Consider the following 13,223-nt stretch of genomic DNA (forward strand, 5'->3'; position numbering starts at 1 on the left):
TGATCGATAGGGTTACACCCCCCCCCCCCCGCCCCCGTCACTGTGATATTTTATCAAGTTGGCGGATGAGGAACTTACATGAAGTCTTAGCAAGTTGAGCATGCCCAGGTAAAAAGAAATGTACTTAAGAACCTGAAGACTTAAATTCTAGACTCCGTTGCCACTAGAATTCCTTGCCTCTGGGTTCTGCTTCTACTCATTCAGAACTCACAGAAATGTCACCTCCTCTGTGAAGTCTCCTAGACTCCCAACTCCTAAACTGAATCCTTAATGTTTACACACAACTATACTTGTTCTACTTCTTCTTAGGATTTGGAAACTACACCACAATCTTTTCTGTATGTGCCTTTCCTGGAAGCTTCTAGAAGGCAGGAATAAGACCTGTCCACCTCTGTTGGCAGGTGCCCAGCACAGTGCTTGATACAGTGCTTAAGTAGGCTTTCAAAAAACTTCTGCTCAAGGAGGAATGGACGGATTCCTTTCACGGACTTCTATCATTTAACCTGATCTCTCCCATCGTTAAACTCATGTAGATAGGTGCTGATTTGGAATGTCCTTTGGGCTGAAGGTTTTTAAGTTCCATTCCGTCTGAGTCTGAGGAAAGTGCATGGACTCCCATGTGTCTGGTCAGAAGGCGACCTCTCTTTTATCAGACTGTATAACAACTTGTCAAGCTTCCAAGGGCTCTGGCACAGCTTGCAGGTCTGATCTCAGCAGATGCACTGGCAGATGTTTCTGGTTTTGCCTTGTGCCTTGAGCTAGTACTCAACCTGTTCAGGGCCTTGGTTTTGATACGCTCCACAACTGGTTTCTCTGCATTCTTTCAGTTACCAAGGCAACAAAGCTACTTTCCAGATTGACCAAATGTTCCCTGTTACTGTCTCCAGGAAACAATTTCTAATAAATTATCATTACAATGAAAGTCGATAAGTCTACTGATTACAATGATGGATGACACTCTACTAATAAAAGCTGAAGACTGTGAAGCTGCAATCTAGTTTCTTACCTGGAAGAAAATGATGTTTGTTTATATATAAATATACATGTATGCAAAAACATTTCAAAACCATATTCTACTAAATCTTAGAAGAATTTCTTAGTACATATTTAACTCAAGAAAATCGTGATTCTTCCTGAGTAACTTTCAAAAGTTGGGAGGCAGACAGAATGAAAAAACTGAAGCTAGTAATCTGATTTATGTGACCCTTGATAAAGGTAATTCATTTACCAGGACCCACAAAATGGAGGCCGCCCCACAGGCAAAAGCATTAAAATGCTTACAGATGAAAAGTCCCCCAAGAAGTACAACTTGGAAATTCCAGGCCTTTTGAGTACCGAGCCTAGCATAGCCTAGCATAGCATAGATAAGAGACTCATGCAAGGAAACTAGGTAAAAGCCCAACTCACTCCACCAATTACCTCCAGTGTAAAGTTTAAGATCCTCTGCTCATGGAGGTACACACGACTCTCAGGACCCTTGAAGAGCTTACCGTCTTTTCTCCCCAGTCTTGTCTCAGAATGTTTCTCCCTGCTCCCCACATGATGTATATACCAGTCACACCCAAATGCTTGCTAGTCCTCAAATATTCCATGCACTTGCACTTCACTATGCCTCAATGCAGTCTATCCCCTAGAATGCCTTACCCTGCTTATCAGCTCTTCAAACTTCCAGACCCATCAAATGTCACCTCCTCCAGTAAGCTTTCTTTTGCTCTCCTAAGAGGACTTACTTTCTGCTCTGTATTCCCATGGCATATAGCTCATCCTTCTATTATAGAACTTCTCTCACTAGAGTAAAATTATATGTTTATGTGTTTATCTCCCCACTTTGGAATCCTTGAGGAGTAAAAGCTGTGGCTTCTTTTTTTTTTTTTTTTTTTTTTAAAGCTGTGGCTTCTTGATCTACCCTTAGAATGTGGGAATAATGTTACCTGGTGTTTGCTGAATGAATGAATGAATGAATGAACTAAATACTAAAAAATCCAAATCATGTTGAGTGTTCACTATCTGCAGAGCAATAGAAAATGTTTATATGACAATCAGCTTTTTGCCTAAACTTATACAAATTACATCGTTGCTGAACAGTTTAAAAATTAGCAATTTCAATCTGCTCACAGCTGAGATGACCTACTCAATGTCACAGGTAAAAATACGCATGGACGTCCCCTCTACTGTCCACTTCATATTTTAAAGGAGTAAACATTTCTGCAACACCAAAAGTAAGAAGCAAGTTGCATTTGCTTTCTTAATCTTCCAGTGCTGTCAGCCAGAGGGTAAAAGTGAGTGAGCGTGAGGGGAAGAAATTTCTTTTAAAGTAGACAACCAATATTTGCTGGACTTGTTTCACAGAACATTTAGATGCTCTGGCTCAAATAAGGTGAACAGTAGCACAGAACTGTTTGAGGGTTAAGAGTTTAAGAGAGTGCTGAGCGTATAGTAAGTTTCAATAAACAATAACTGTTTTTAGTTACTGAACACATAGAATTTCCCAATAAATTTCATTAATATACAGCTAGTAAGAAGAAAACAAGCCAGAGAATGAGAGGGTAAGTGGGAAGAAAGCAATTAGGAAACTTCACAAATGGCACTACATTTAAGATGTGGCGCAGTGGGTAAGAATCCGCCTGCCAATGCAGGGGACACGGGTTCGAGCCCTGGTCCGGGAAGATCCCACATGCCGCGGAACAACTAAGTCCAAGCACCGTAACTACGGAGCCCGCGCTCTAGAGCCCACGCTCCACAAGAGAAGCCACCGCAGTGAGAAGCCCATGCACCGCAACGAAGAGTAGCCCCTGCTCGCCACAACTAGAAAAAGCCCGCGTGCAGCAACGAAGACCCAACGCAGCCAAAAATAAATAAATAAATAAATTTTTAAAAAAAAGATATTACCAAATGGGCACTTCTCCAGTTGTAAGATTGTAGTGAGCTCTAAGATTACAAATGATTTTTTCATCTGCTGAGCATATTTTATTTATGTACAAGGGCCTTGAAACTGTTAGGATTTAAGGTTTATAAATTACTCCAAGTTTCACGCCAAAAGAATTTCCCACCATAAACTGATATTCCCAGCTGTTGGAAGACTGTTGATGGGCTCAAGAAAACTGAAGGAAAAGAAATGAAGCCAGATAAAGGGAGAAATGGCTCTCACTATGGCAAAGGGAAGGGCCTATCTATGGAGACCCATGATAAGTGTCCCTCTCACAGAACAACATGCCAAGTGCACTGCCACTCACAGCTCTCCTTGGCTTCCTTCCAGGGGAGCGACTACTGTGGAGCCATCGCATATACCAGAGTCCAGTAAGGATCGCCCTTTCAACTTTGCTCTTCCCTGCACAAAACACACGGTCCCAAAAGAAGTCCTTTTCGGACAAGTTGAGCTCAGATTTCCTGAAGTATCTCAATGTTCCTTACTTAGAACAATATGCATAATATGTGAAGAAACCTTCTGCTAAAGTTTCCCTAAACTTTAGACATGAAAAAATAACAGGAGAGGAATTTAAGCTGAAAGAGACTTTAGCAGTATATTCACTTTCCCTTCTTCCAAAGAAGATAAGCGTAGCAAAAGGTAACTAAATTATAATTTAAATTTCCCTACTTCCAAAGAAGATAAGCGTAGCAAAAGGTAACTAAATTATAATTTAAAAACTGTCATTAGACATCATATACAGTAAAGCTCTATGCTGGGTGGTAGGGAGAACACAGGAATAAGTCAAACAGTCTCTGCCTAGAGAATAAAATGCTAGACAGACTTAAAAGACCTAGATTCTAATCCTAAATTAGCCTCGATTAGTTTATGTCCTCATGATGTGTCTCCATTTTCCAACTAGAAAAGTGCTCAGTTATAGAGCTTGGATATTAAAATTTAAAAAATATAATTATTAATCATCGACCTTCATCTTTTTCTTTTTAAGAACCTAAAACTTCTGGAAGGTTCCTCTGAGGCAAGAATGAGGAAAGCATGGGCCTTAGAGTCAGAAAGACTTGGATTTAAATTCTATTTCTGCCACTTCACTATCAGTGTGACTTTAACATGGAGAGCCTCCATTTCCTCACATGTAAAATGGAGAGAATCCTTCAAAGTACTGTGTGTGTGTGTGTGTGTGTGTGTACACGACTATCCACCTACCTATCTACAGACAACTAGACACTTAGTATTCACTCAATAGGTGGCAGATGCTATTATTTTTATGGACACCACTAATAATATCTCTACTGTCCGAACACTGAAAACCATGGGTAACACCATCCGACCACAGGAGAGTTAACATGAATGATTCGAAGTGAGGAACGAAAATAAAATTTACCAAGACCAGGTCTATTACCAGTCATGCATGAAACATCAGAGCCCATATGAACCCATAAGGGGTTACCCTGCCTAGTTCCCTATCACAAATCCAGGCACTTCCCATTCCACTCAGTCCCCTGCCTCAGAGCCCAGGCTTGCCTAAAGCTCTGCATCTGCACATTCGCCTGCTTTCTGAACATCTCTGAATAAGCATTATTAGAAACATACAAGATCTTGGGAATTCCCTGGCAGTCCAGTGGTTAGGACTCCACACTTCCACTGCCGAGGGTGGGGGTTCAATCCCTAGTCAGGCAACTAAGACCCCCACAAGCTGTGAGGCCAAAGAAAAGAGAAGCAATATACAATACCTGTACAAAGAAAGCACCTTTGGGACTAAGGGACTAAGACACGTAAACCTGAACATGTGATGTTACTAAATATGGCATGTATTACATGTTGGACAAAAAAACTCAACATATGCAACAACTCTCCCTAGGGTAATCTATACATTTAACGTGATTTCAAGAACAAGACTGACTGGATTGGCTCACAAACCTATGAGCCAATTGTCAAGTTTATATGAAATAATAAACAAGCAAAAATAGGAAAACTCTGAAAAATAGGGTGACATGTGGGGCTAGACCTATTAGATATTAAAATATATTATTAAACCACATTGTGTTACTTAGAGCATGACAAAGGTGGCATTTCAGAGGGAGACAATATACAAATATAGTGAGACAACCAAGTAATCATATCTCATATCTCATAAACAAAATACACAAAAATACACACACACACAGAGAAACAAGCAAATTCTAGACAGATCAAAGATTAAAAATGTGAAAAATTTAACATATTTTTATAAACTCAGAGCAGGGATGGCTTTTATAAACTGGATAATAAAGGAAGTCATTTAAGAAGTAAAACACAAAATACATTTATACCAAGTAATAATTTTTTACCTATTAGATTGGCACACCTTAACAAAAAAGAAAAACCACACTAGTAGGAGAAAGTACAGGTACTGGTCTATGCTCAGGGTGGGAGTATAGCTCTGGTGCATCTCTGTGCCCCTATGAGGAACAATTTGGCAACACCTATCAAAAAGATAAACGTATATTCTTCAAATCAGAGGTTCTAACCCAGAGCCCCTTTTTATTATACAGATGTATAAGTATGTATGTACATAAGTATGACATTCTGTATATACAAGATTAGTTTACGCACCTTGTTTCTAATAGAAAAAAAAGGAAAACACCTGAACATCCATCAATAAAGAAGTGGTAAAATACATTAGGGTATCTCCACACAGTGAAATACTATACAGCTATTTAAAAAGACTGAGGCCCCTTTCTTTGTACTGATTGTAAAGAGCTCTAAAATAACTAGGTTTACAAATCAAGGTACACATCAGTATGCATGATATGTCTCACTTTTATAAAATCAGGAAATATATATATCATTGATTCTTTATGCGTAAATTGTCTGAAAGGACGTGTAAGACATTGTTAACACTGGTTGCTGGAGAGGGAAACTTGGATGGGGGTTAACAGAGGGAGACAGACTTAAATTTTACTGCATATCCTGTTCTACCAGGTGAACATATTAACCTATTCAAAAGTTAATTTTTGAAAATTTTAATTTTACCTACCAAAATAAAAAAAGTATAGATTGTTCTTAGGGAAGGGGTTGTGATAGAATTTAGAGAAGATATTTTGTCCAAGATACATCACTCCCTCCTCAGCCACTCTACAAGGCTACTCCTAACACATGTCGCTGAGGGTGGCCTGGTCAAGGGAGGAGCCCAAAAGTTCTACAGCACCTGGCTTGCCTCCTCAAGAATCAGAATAAATCCTCTTCCTACATGTTTCAGTAATACTGCGCTAAAAGAGATGCCTAAGTTTCAGAAAACTTACATGTTATCCTTTAATTACCACTGAAACCAAAGAACTGGTCTAGAACCTGAAACTAATGAACTGGAGAGAGGGCTGGGAATCTTAATGAAAGCTGGAAAGCACTTTACATACAACATCATTTTCTGCCTTGGCAACAGGGTAGCTAATGGAAGATAAAAACGGAAAAGATCAGAATGTCTTATGCAAATAATAGCTTCTAGCATTCTCTACTCACATGATACACATTCCTTACCGGGTACATATTCATGCATAGCACAAGCTTTACCCAAAACAATTCCATACCATGCAGAACACCATCTCATGATGAAGCCTCTCCAAAAGCCTAACTGGCTACACCAAGGCCAACCAGTGCTTTTTCATTTCTGGAGTTAGTAGCTGCATCATGCAAGCTGGGAAACAGTGATTAAGTAATAGCATCATTTGTAGGCTGTGAACAACCTCAAAGGCCATGATTAGATGTATACTTTTCAGGGGAAAAAAAAACCTTAACATTTCTAAATCTTAAAGGAATCATCATCTTCTCAGTCTCCTCTCAATTACTTCACTGATTAGAGGCAAAAAGGGCAAAATTATGAGGAATCCTATATGGGCAAGTTTTACAGACTTGCCCATGGATATGGACTATGTTTCATGGACACAGGCTATGTCCAAACTCTAACCCCTGTGAAACTGTGGGCCAATGGCTGTAAGCAACAAACTGCTAAAAGATAGAGCTGCATCACTGAGAGATCATTTCCCACTTCTAGAAACACAAATAAAGTCTGTGCCTACCAATCTGGGTGGAGGCTACCATAAGGGGTTCATTTTCATTCAATCCAAAAGCAATTTGGATATTTAGTCCCACCAGCACAAGTTACATATGTACACTGGAAAAAAGAAATCCCACACACACAGCTGGACATGAAATGTTTTCTTTCCTCTGTGAATCCTTATACAAAATAATGATATGATTAAAATTTGGCTGTAAACTTAACACATAGGAGGCACACTTTTTTTTTTTTTTTTAATTTAAGAATATCGTGGATGGTGATTGGCTTTCTGCTAAACAATTTACTGTTTGAAATTCAACTTCCCCTGAAAGTCAAGGTTCAGTGCTGGGTAAAAAGGCATGCAACCAAGTCACCAGCCTCCCAAGCTGGACACAAGGCATGCCTTTGCTGCAGAAAACACATAATTAGCAGTTACAGGTCTTCATGCCAACAAACCAATGGTTAACAAGAATGATTAGAGTCTGGATGGAACCAAAGCACAAGCTCTTTGCCTTTCTGATGCTGACCAAAAGCCACAAGCACACACATTTCCCCACGGCAGGTTCATACCACTGGACTTGAGTTGCTTGGATCGCTCTCGTTCCTGGACTGTAGATTTCGGTAAAAGTGGAGTGAGTCCTCGAGACTTGGTGGGTCTCATGTAGCCTTTCATGGGTTCTGCCGCTCTGCTTTTATCTTCCTTCTTCCCTTGTCCCAGTGCCTTTGCTTCAGATTTTTCTGTCATTTTCTCAGGTGCCTCCAAGATCTTGTCTTTGGGTTCTGGGAGTTGAAGAGCCTTGGAAGCAGTCACTACTAACTCATCTACCACCCTTGAAGGAGTCACTTCAACTTTGCCACCTAAGACACCTGACTGGAGTTCTGGTGGTGCCAAGGAAACACATGCCATTTCTCTGATTTCAGAATCCAGACTGATTTCTTCCAATTTATCCTTTTCACTTTCTGGTGGCAAAAGAGTCGTATCTACCTCCTTATTCAAACTATCTGGGCCCTGGGAATCTCTATTTTCAGCACGTTGGTCCTCACAGAAACTGGGCTTTTGTTCTTTGTCTCCCATTAGGTCAAGAATTGGAACTGGAGCAGAACCTTCCTCAGACTCTTTCTGTTTGTTTACTGGACATGTTGGAAAATTACTGCTATCTGCACATGCTTCTAGGACTCTGACCCCACCTGCCAGGCTTTGGTCTTCTATGAGCACGCCAGAAAGAAGGTGTCCCCCTGCTGGCTCTGTGGTTTTCTCTACTGAGTGCTTTGATGCACCACTGGGCACTGACTCAGATTCTCCTATCACATGCCCTCCGTCTATCCCTGTTTCATTTTTCATGGGACCAGCAAGCTCACCTTTATTCTGAAGACAGCTAACTCCATGGTTATTAACTGTTTCTATGGCTGCTGTCAGAGTTAGGGCAACTCCTCCTGTGCTCGTAGAGGGCATAACAGCACAGGGAGCCTTGAGTCTTTCTTCATCTGGGACTCCAACTTTGCTGCAATTATCTACCTCTAATAATTTGGAAATCTGGGCTGGAGCTGTCTCTTGCCCGCTTTCTGCCAAGGTGTCTGGAAATGAATCACTTTCCTTTACTACTTGAAAAGTAGAAGGGGGCAGTTTTTCACAGGCTGCTGATTCCTGAGCCTCTAGGGGGACTGTCTTATTCATCAACCCTGGTGGTGTTCTAGGGCAGGTAAATGTAATATTTCTATTTTCATCCACATAGCCCATTCCTTCAATTCTGTGGTCCCCTATGGTTTCCATGGGAACATGTATTTTTGTTGCATCTATCTTATTCTCCAGAATGTGCTTCTCAGGGAAACTATTTTTAACTTTTTTGCTTTTCCCATCATTACTCCTTTTATTTGATTTGTCAGCAACTGCAGTATGTCTCTTGCCCACATCTGTCTTATTCGCCTCAGATGGTACTGAAGGAACAAATCCTGTCCCCTGGATTTGGTCTTGGCAGCTCACATCTGTCACCTTGGTAGCTGGTTCAGTAACAGCAAAATCCTTGCCTGCGTTTGTTTTGTTCCTGCCAAGAGCCCCAAGCTTAGAAGAATTAACCTCAACATTTCTACCCTTTTGGTCAACTCCTTCCACTGTGGGTGTATCTGATATACGTGAGAACAAAGGGTCATGATTTATGGGGAAAGTAAGTTCTAATTCTCTGTTTTGATGGGGAGTACTACCAATATCCCCACGCTTCCCTACAAAAGGTGGGTTGAGGATTTCTTCCTCCCTCTTCATTCTAGCAGGCTGTGTGGAATAACTATTTTTAAACTTTTTGTTTTTGTCTTCACTGCCTCTTTTTGTAGGCTTTTCAGAAATCCAGGGAGCTGCCTCATGATCCATCCAAGGACATTTTTCTTCCTCGCTCTGGTTGCCAACACGCATGCCTATGGCTACAGTTCCTCTTTCTGTTCTAGCACCGGAAGTCTGAATCATGCCTGACCCATTTCCCAAAGGAATCAACGCCTGCAAGGTACCTGCCACCCTCAGGTCAGTCATCTCCTTAGGGTCCCGCATCACCACTGCCTCAGTGAGCTCAGCCACAGTCCCTGGTTGCTCTGAAGAACCCAGCCCCAGCTCCTCGCTTTTATCCATTCTTTCCATTTTAGGCGTTGGCTCACTTGGCACAAGAACAGCTCTGCTGTCCTTCTGGCTGTCCGCAAGCCACAGCAGCTCAGACCTTGCTCTCACCTTCCCAGAACTTGCTCTCATCTTCCCAGAACTTCCCTTTCCCTTCCTGCTTTTGCCATCACCTGCCATTCTCTTAAATGGTTCATTCCCTAGTCCAGGAACCTGAGCTAACACTGTGTCCTGTGGCTGCTCAGAAGCAAAGATGCTGTTCTCCTGTCTTTCCTTGGGAATACTTTCCTTTTTTAGTTCTTTAACCTCTTCAGCTCCCTCAGAAAACTCTTTCTGTTTGTCATTCTGCAGTTTAGTCATTTTACTTTCATCATTCCCTTCTTTTAGACTACTTACTAATGGATTACCTGCTGTCAAAGTGGGTATGGAATTAGGCAGTTCTTTTGCTGCTTTGGGTTTTGAAACTCTACCCTCAGCCTCTTGGTCCAAGACAGGAGAGCAACCCTCTTTGGGTCTGATCTCCAAAGGAATTTCTACTTTGTGTGAAAAAACTTCTGTCAGGTGTCCTTTCAGATTGAGGGAGCCTACTGTCTGGCTTTTATCCACAGGAGTCTTGAGGTAGGGTGCAGGCTGTGGTTTGCACTCATCTTGCTGCAGCAATTTCTTGTCTTGGCTCTGTGGTGCTGACTTGTTACCTCTCACCTCTGCCTCTACTCTCAGTCTGGGCTGAGAATTTACTGCAGTTTTCGGGGGTTCTTCCAAAGGACACAAAGGAATGCTGAGACCCTTGGAGACAAAGTTCTCAGCTACCAGTTTGGCTGCTCTGGAGTCAATTTCACATCCCTTTTTCAAGTTTTCTCTGGATACCAGTCCATGTTCTGTGCCCACAGTGGTAGGCTGGCTGGGGGGAACACCTGACTTTTGTGGGTCAGTGGCAGAGGGATGACCTTTAGGCTCATCTGCATTGTCATCATCCCAAGGTCCCCCAGCCCGGGGCTGAGAGTATCTCTTTTGCTTTGGTTTCTTCTTTTTTTTCTTCATCATCATTGGTGTTCTTTCTATATCCCAGGACTCCCTGCCAAGATCCCTCTGGGGTTCAAGGAAGTCACCATGAATAGTTTTCCTCTGGTCCCCAGGCTCACCACAGGAAGACGAACCAGAAACCCAACCCAACTCAGACAAAGGGCAGGGGCCCAGCCCAGGATCAAGAGTCTTCCGTGGAGAAGAGCCTCCCAGCAGCTCAGGAGGGACCCTGGCAAGCCTGGGCCGGGCAGGCCGGGCGGACCTGCGATCACTGGGTCTGCACGCTTTTTTGGCTTGTGTGGGAAGGGTACCTGCAATACATGAAGTTGGCCAAAATTCCAAACAGAAAACCCCTTGTTATTGTTTCTTTAAGAAAGTGTCCATTTAGTGACTCATTTAAGTAGTCTATTTTCACCAACCCACATACTGATTCATTTAGGAAAACAGTTTTTTTCCAAAACATTTCTCACTCTTAACTGGGATTAGTAAATATTTAACAAAAAACAAAGATCAACATCTTGGGTAAAGACTTTTTTTTACAAAATGTATTTACAAAATATTCGAAACTTGATAAAAGAAATTCAAACAGAGATCTTCTAATCTGTATAATAAGCACCTACTGCCTATAAATCTCCTCTGATACTTATTTATATTTGTTATTATTTTTAATAGGTACACAATTCCCAGAATAGTAACAAGATGGTAAGCTTCTCTTTTTGGTGACATTGATTAATTGATTGACTGAAATATGTATGATTTTACAATTCTAAGAGTCTGTCACCAATATTATACTAATTACTTATCAGTATTATACCGATTACTTGTTAAACAGACCAGAAGGACAGAATTATACTACTTTTAAAAAAAAAAGAAAGAAAAAAAGAAAAGATACTGAATTAGTATTTTGTCCAGAGAAAAAGTCACATTATTTCAGAACCAGAGCCTCCTACTTTGAAACACAAATGTGCTAGATTTCAATGTTCTGTTGCTAAAGGTACTTCCCAAAAGACAGAGATATATACATAATGCCAAGTATAGGATAATGAATTAAAACAATTAGGATGAGCACCCTTGGAAAAGTTTCAGGAAGTCAATTAGTCCAACCTCCTGCCTCTAAGTCAATGAATGCAGTATGGATCCAAGATCCTGGAAAGAGACCCGGTGAGAGCAGGTCTAGGACAACTCTTGTCAAGTCTGATGCAATAAATGACCTCACAGAATATTAAAATACTCAAATAGTGACTTTTGCCCTTATCTTTATCCCTCCAATGTCCTCCAAATCCTACCCTTTACTTAATACCTCAGGCCAATTATTGTTTTTCCTGAAAAATTGCTAGGCTTTAGCAACCCACAGCATTTATAACATTTAACTTGGCAATTAATCAGCAGCTATTTGGTGCCATCTCTAATACTATTTAATTCAATTATTATATAAATCTTTGGTTTCAGAGTTCACGCCTGGGAACTTCTCTCATCATCCAGGCTAGAAAAGGACCAGGACCCAGGCCTAAGTATCTGTGTGCCTTAGCATGGTGTATACACAATAAGGACTTGAGAAATCTTTAATGATATGTTGAGTCACTAAAACAACATTTTAAAAATCATACATTTATTTAGCTCCCACTTGGTGCCAGACTGTGTTCAAAGCAGTAGAGATTCCAAGTGTAGTAAATCTTGGTCCCTGCCCTGAAGTTCACAATCTCACCACAATCACAGAAAAGGAGGCAGAGAATCACTAAGTTGATAATCATGTGCACGTGCTTCTGGCTTACCATCAAAAATGTGTAAAGCTCACTGAAATCTGTTTAAGAAAGAGAGCTGACTTCGTAAACGGTCCTGCTGATCACCACCTTATAACCAGGAACAATGTCTTCCACCATCTCCCCATCTTTCCCAGTTTAAGCGTTTCCAAACAGGCCACTCTGTTTTCCTGACATACCTGAGGTCTCTGAAGGAAGTTCAGAAGGTTGACTACTGAACGGTTTCTTTTGCTCTAGTTCCTCTGACACAGAATCCTCATCTGTTGGCAAGTTGTGCTTTTGGCCCATGGCTGTGACTGCTTCTAAAGGTAAAAGTAAAAACCACACAGGTTTCAGAGAAGCACCATTTCAGCTACTTCTCTACCTTCCAGAAATTGGAAATGGACACAGTTTTTGAGGAATGAGGGACGCTCCTATGAGGGCAGGAGAGAAATGGAGTGGCAGTTGGAAGGGGGAGGGAAGGGGGAGTTGGGAGGGTTGGGTTTTTTTTTTAAAGAAGGGAAAAATAACGAATGTTTTTATGGTGGTGGGAATGATCCAATGTAAAGGGGGAAAAACATGGTGAGAGGCAAGAAAAGAGAATGGCCAGAGCAATGTGTGTAAGTAGACAAGAGAAGACGGGATCTAGTGCAAGACAAAATGCTGCCCCTCATGACTAGGAGCAGGGACTGTTTGCTGATGGCAACAGCAGGGAAGGCAAAGTCTATGGATAAAGATACAAGTAGTTAGGTAGAGGAGCGAGTGGAAGTTTGTGAATGTTCTCTTTTATTGCTTCAATCATCTATAAGAAAAACAGGAAGATGAGCAGAGAACAAGGATGGAGAAGGTGTTGGCGGATGGAGGAGGGTAAAGCTGAGAAAGAACTGTTTAGGGGAGCAGGAATGGGTA

The 13,223-nt window shown here is 41.3% G+C and overlaps 1 protein-coding gene across 1 annotated transcript in view; it reads right to left on the reverse strand.

The window, feature by feature from the left end:
* MAP4 (microtubule associated protein 4) overlaps positions 1 to 13,223 on the reverse strand; it is a 109,388-nt gene that overhangs the window by 32,961 nt on the left and 63,204 nt on the right. The window contains exon 7 of the mRNA XM_007446145.1: positions 12,515 to 12,637. Within this exon, the coding sequence (XP_007446207.1) occupies positions 12,515 to 12,637 (123 nt within the window). The remainder of the gene's footprint in view (positions 1 to 12,514; positions 12,638 to 13,223) is intronic.

The sequence above is a fragment of the Lipotes vexillifer genome, unplaced genomic scaffold (genome assembly GCF_000442215.2).
Source record: "Lipotes vexillifer unplaced genomic scaffold, Lipotes_vexillifer_v1.1 scaffold491, whole genome shotgun sequence".
Lineage (NCBI taxonomy): Eukaryota > Metazoa > Chordata > Mammalia > Artiodactyla > Lipotidae > Lipotes > Lipotes vexillifer.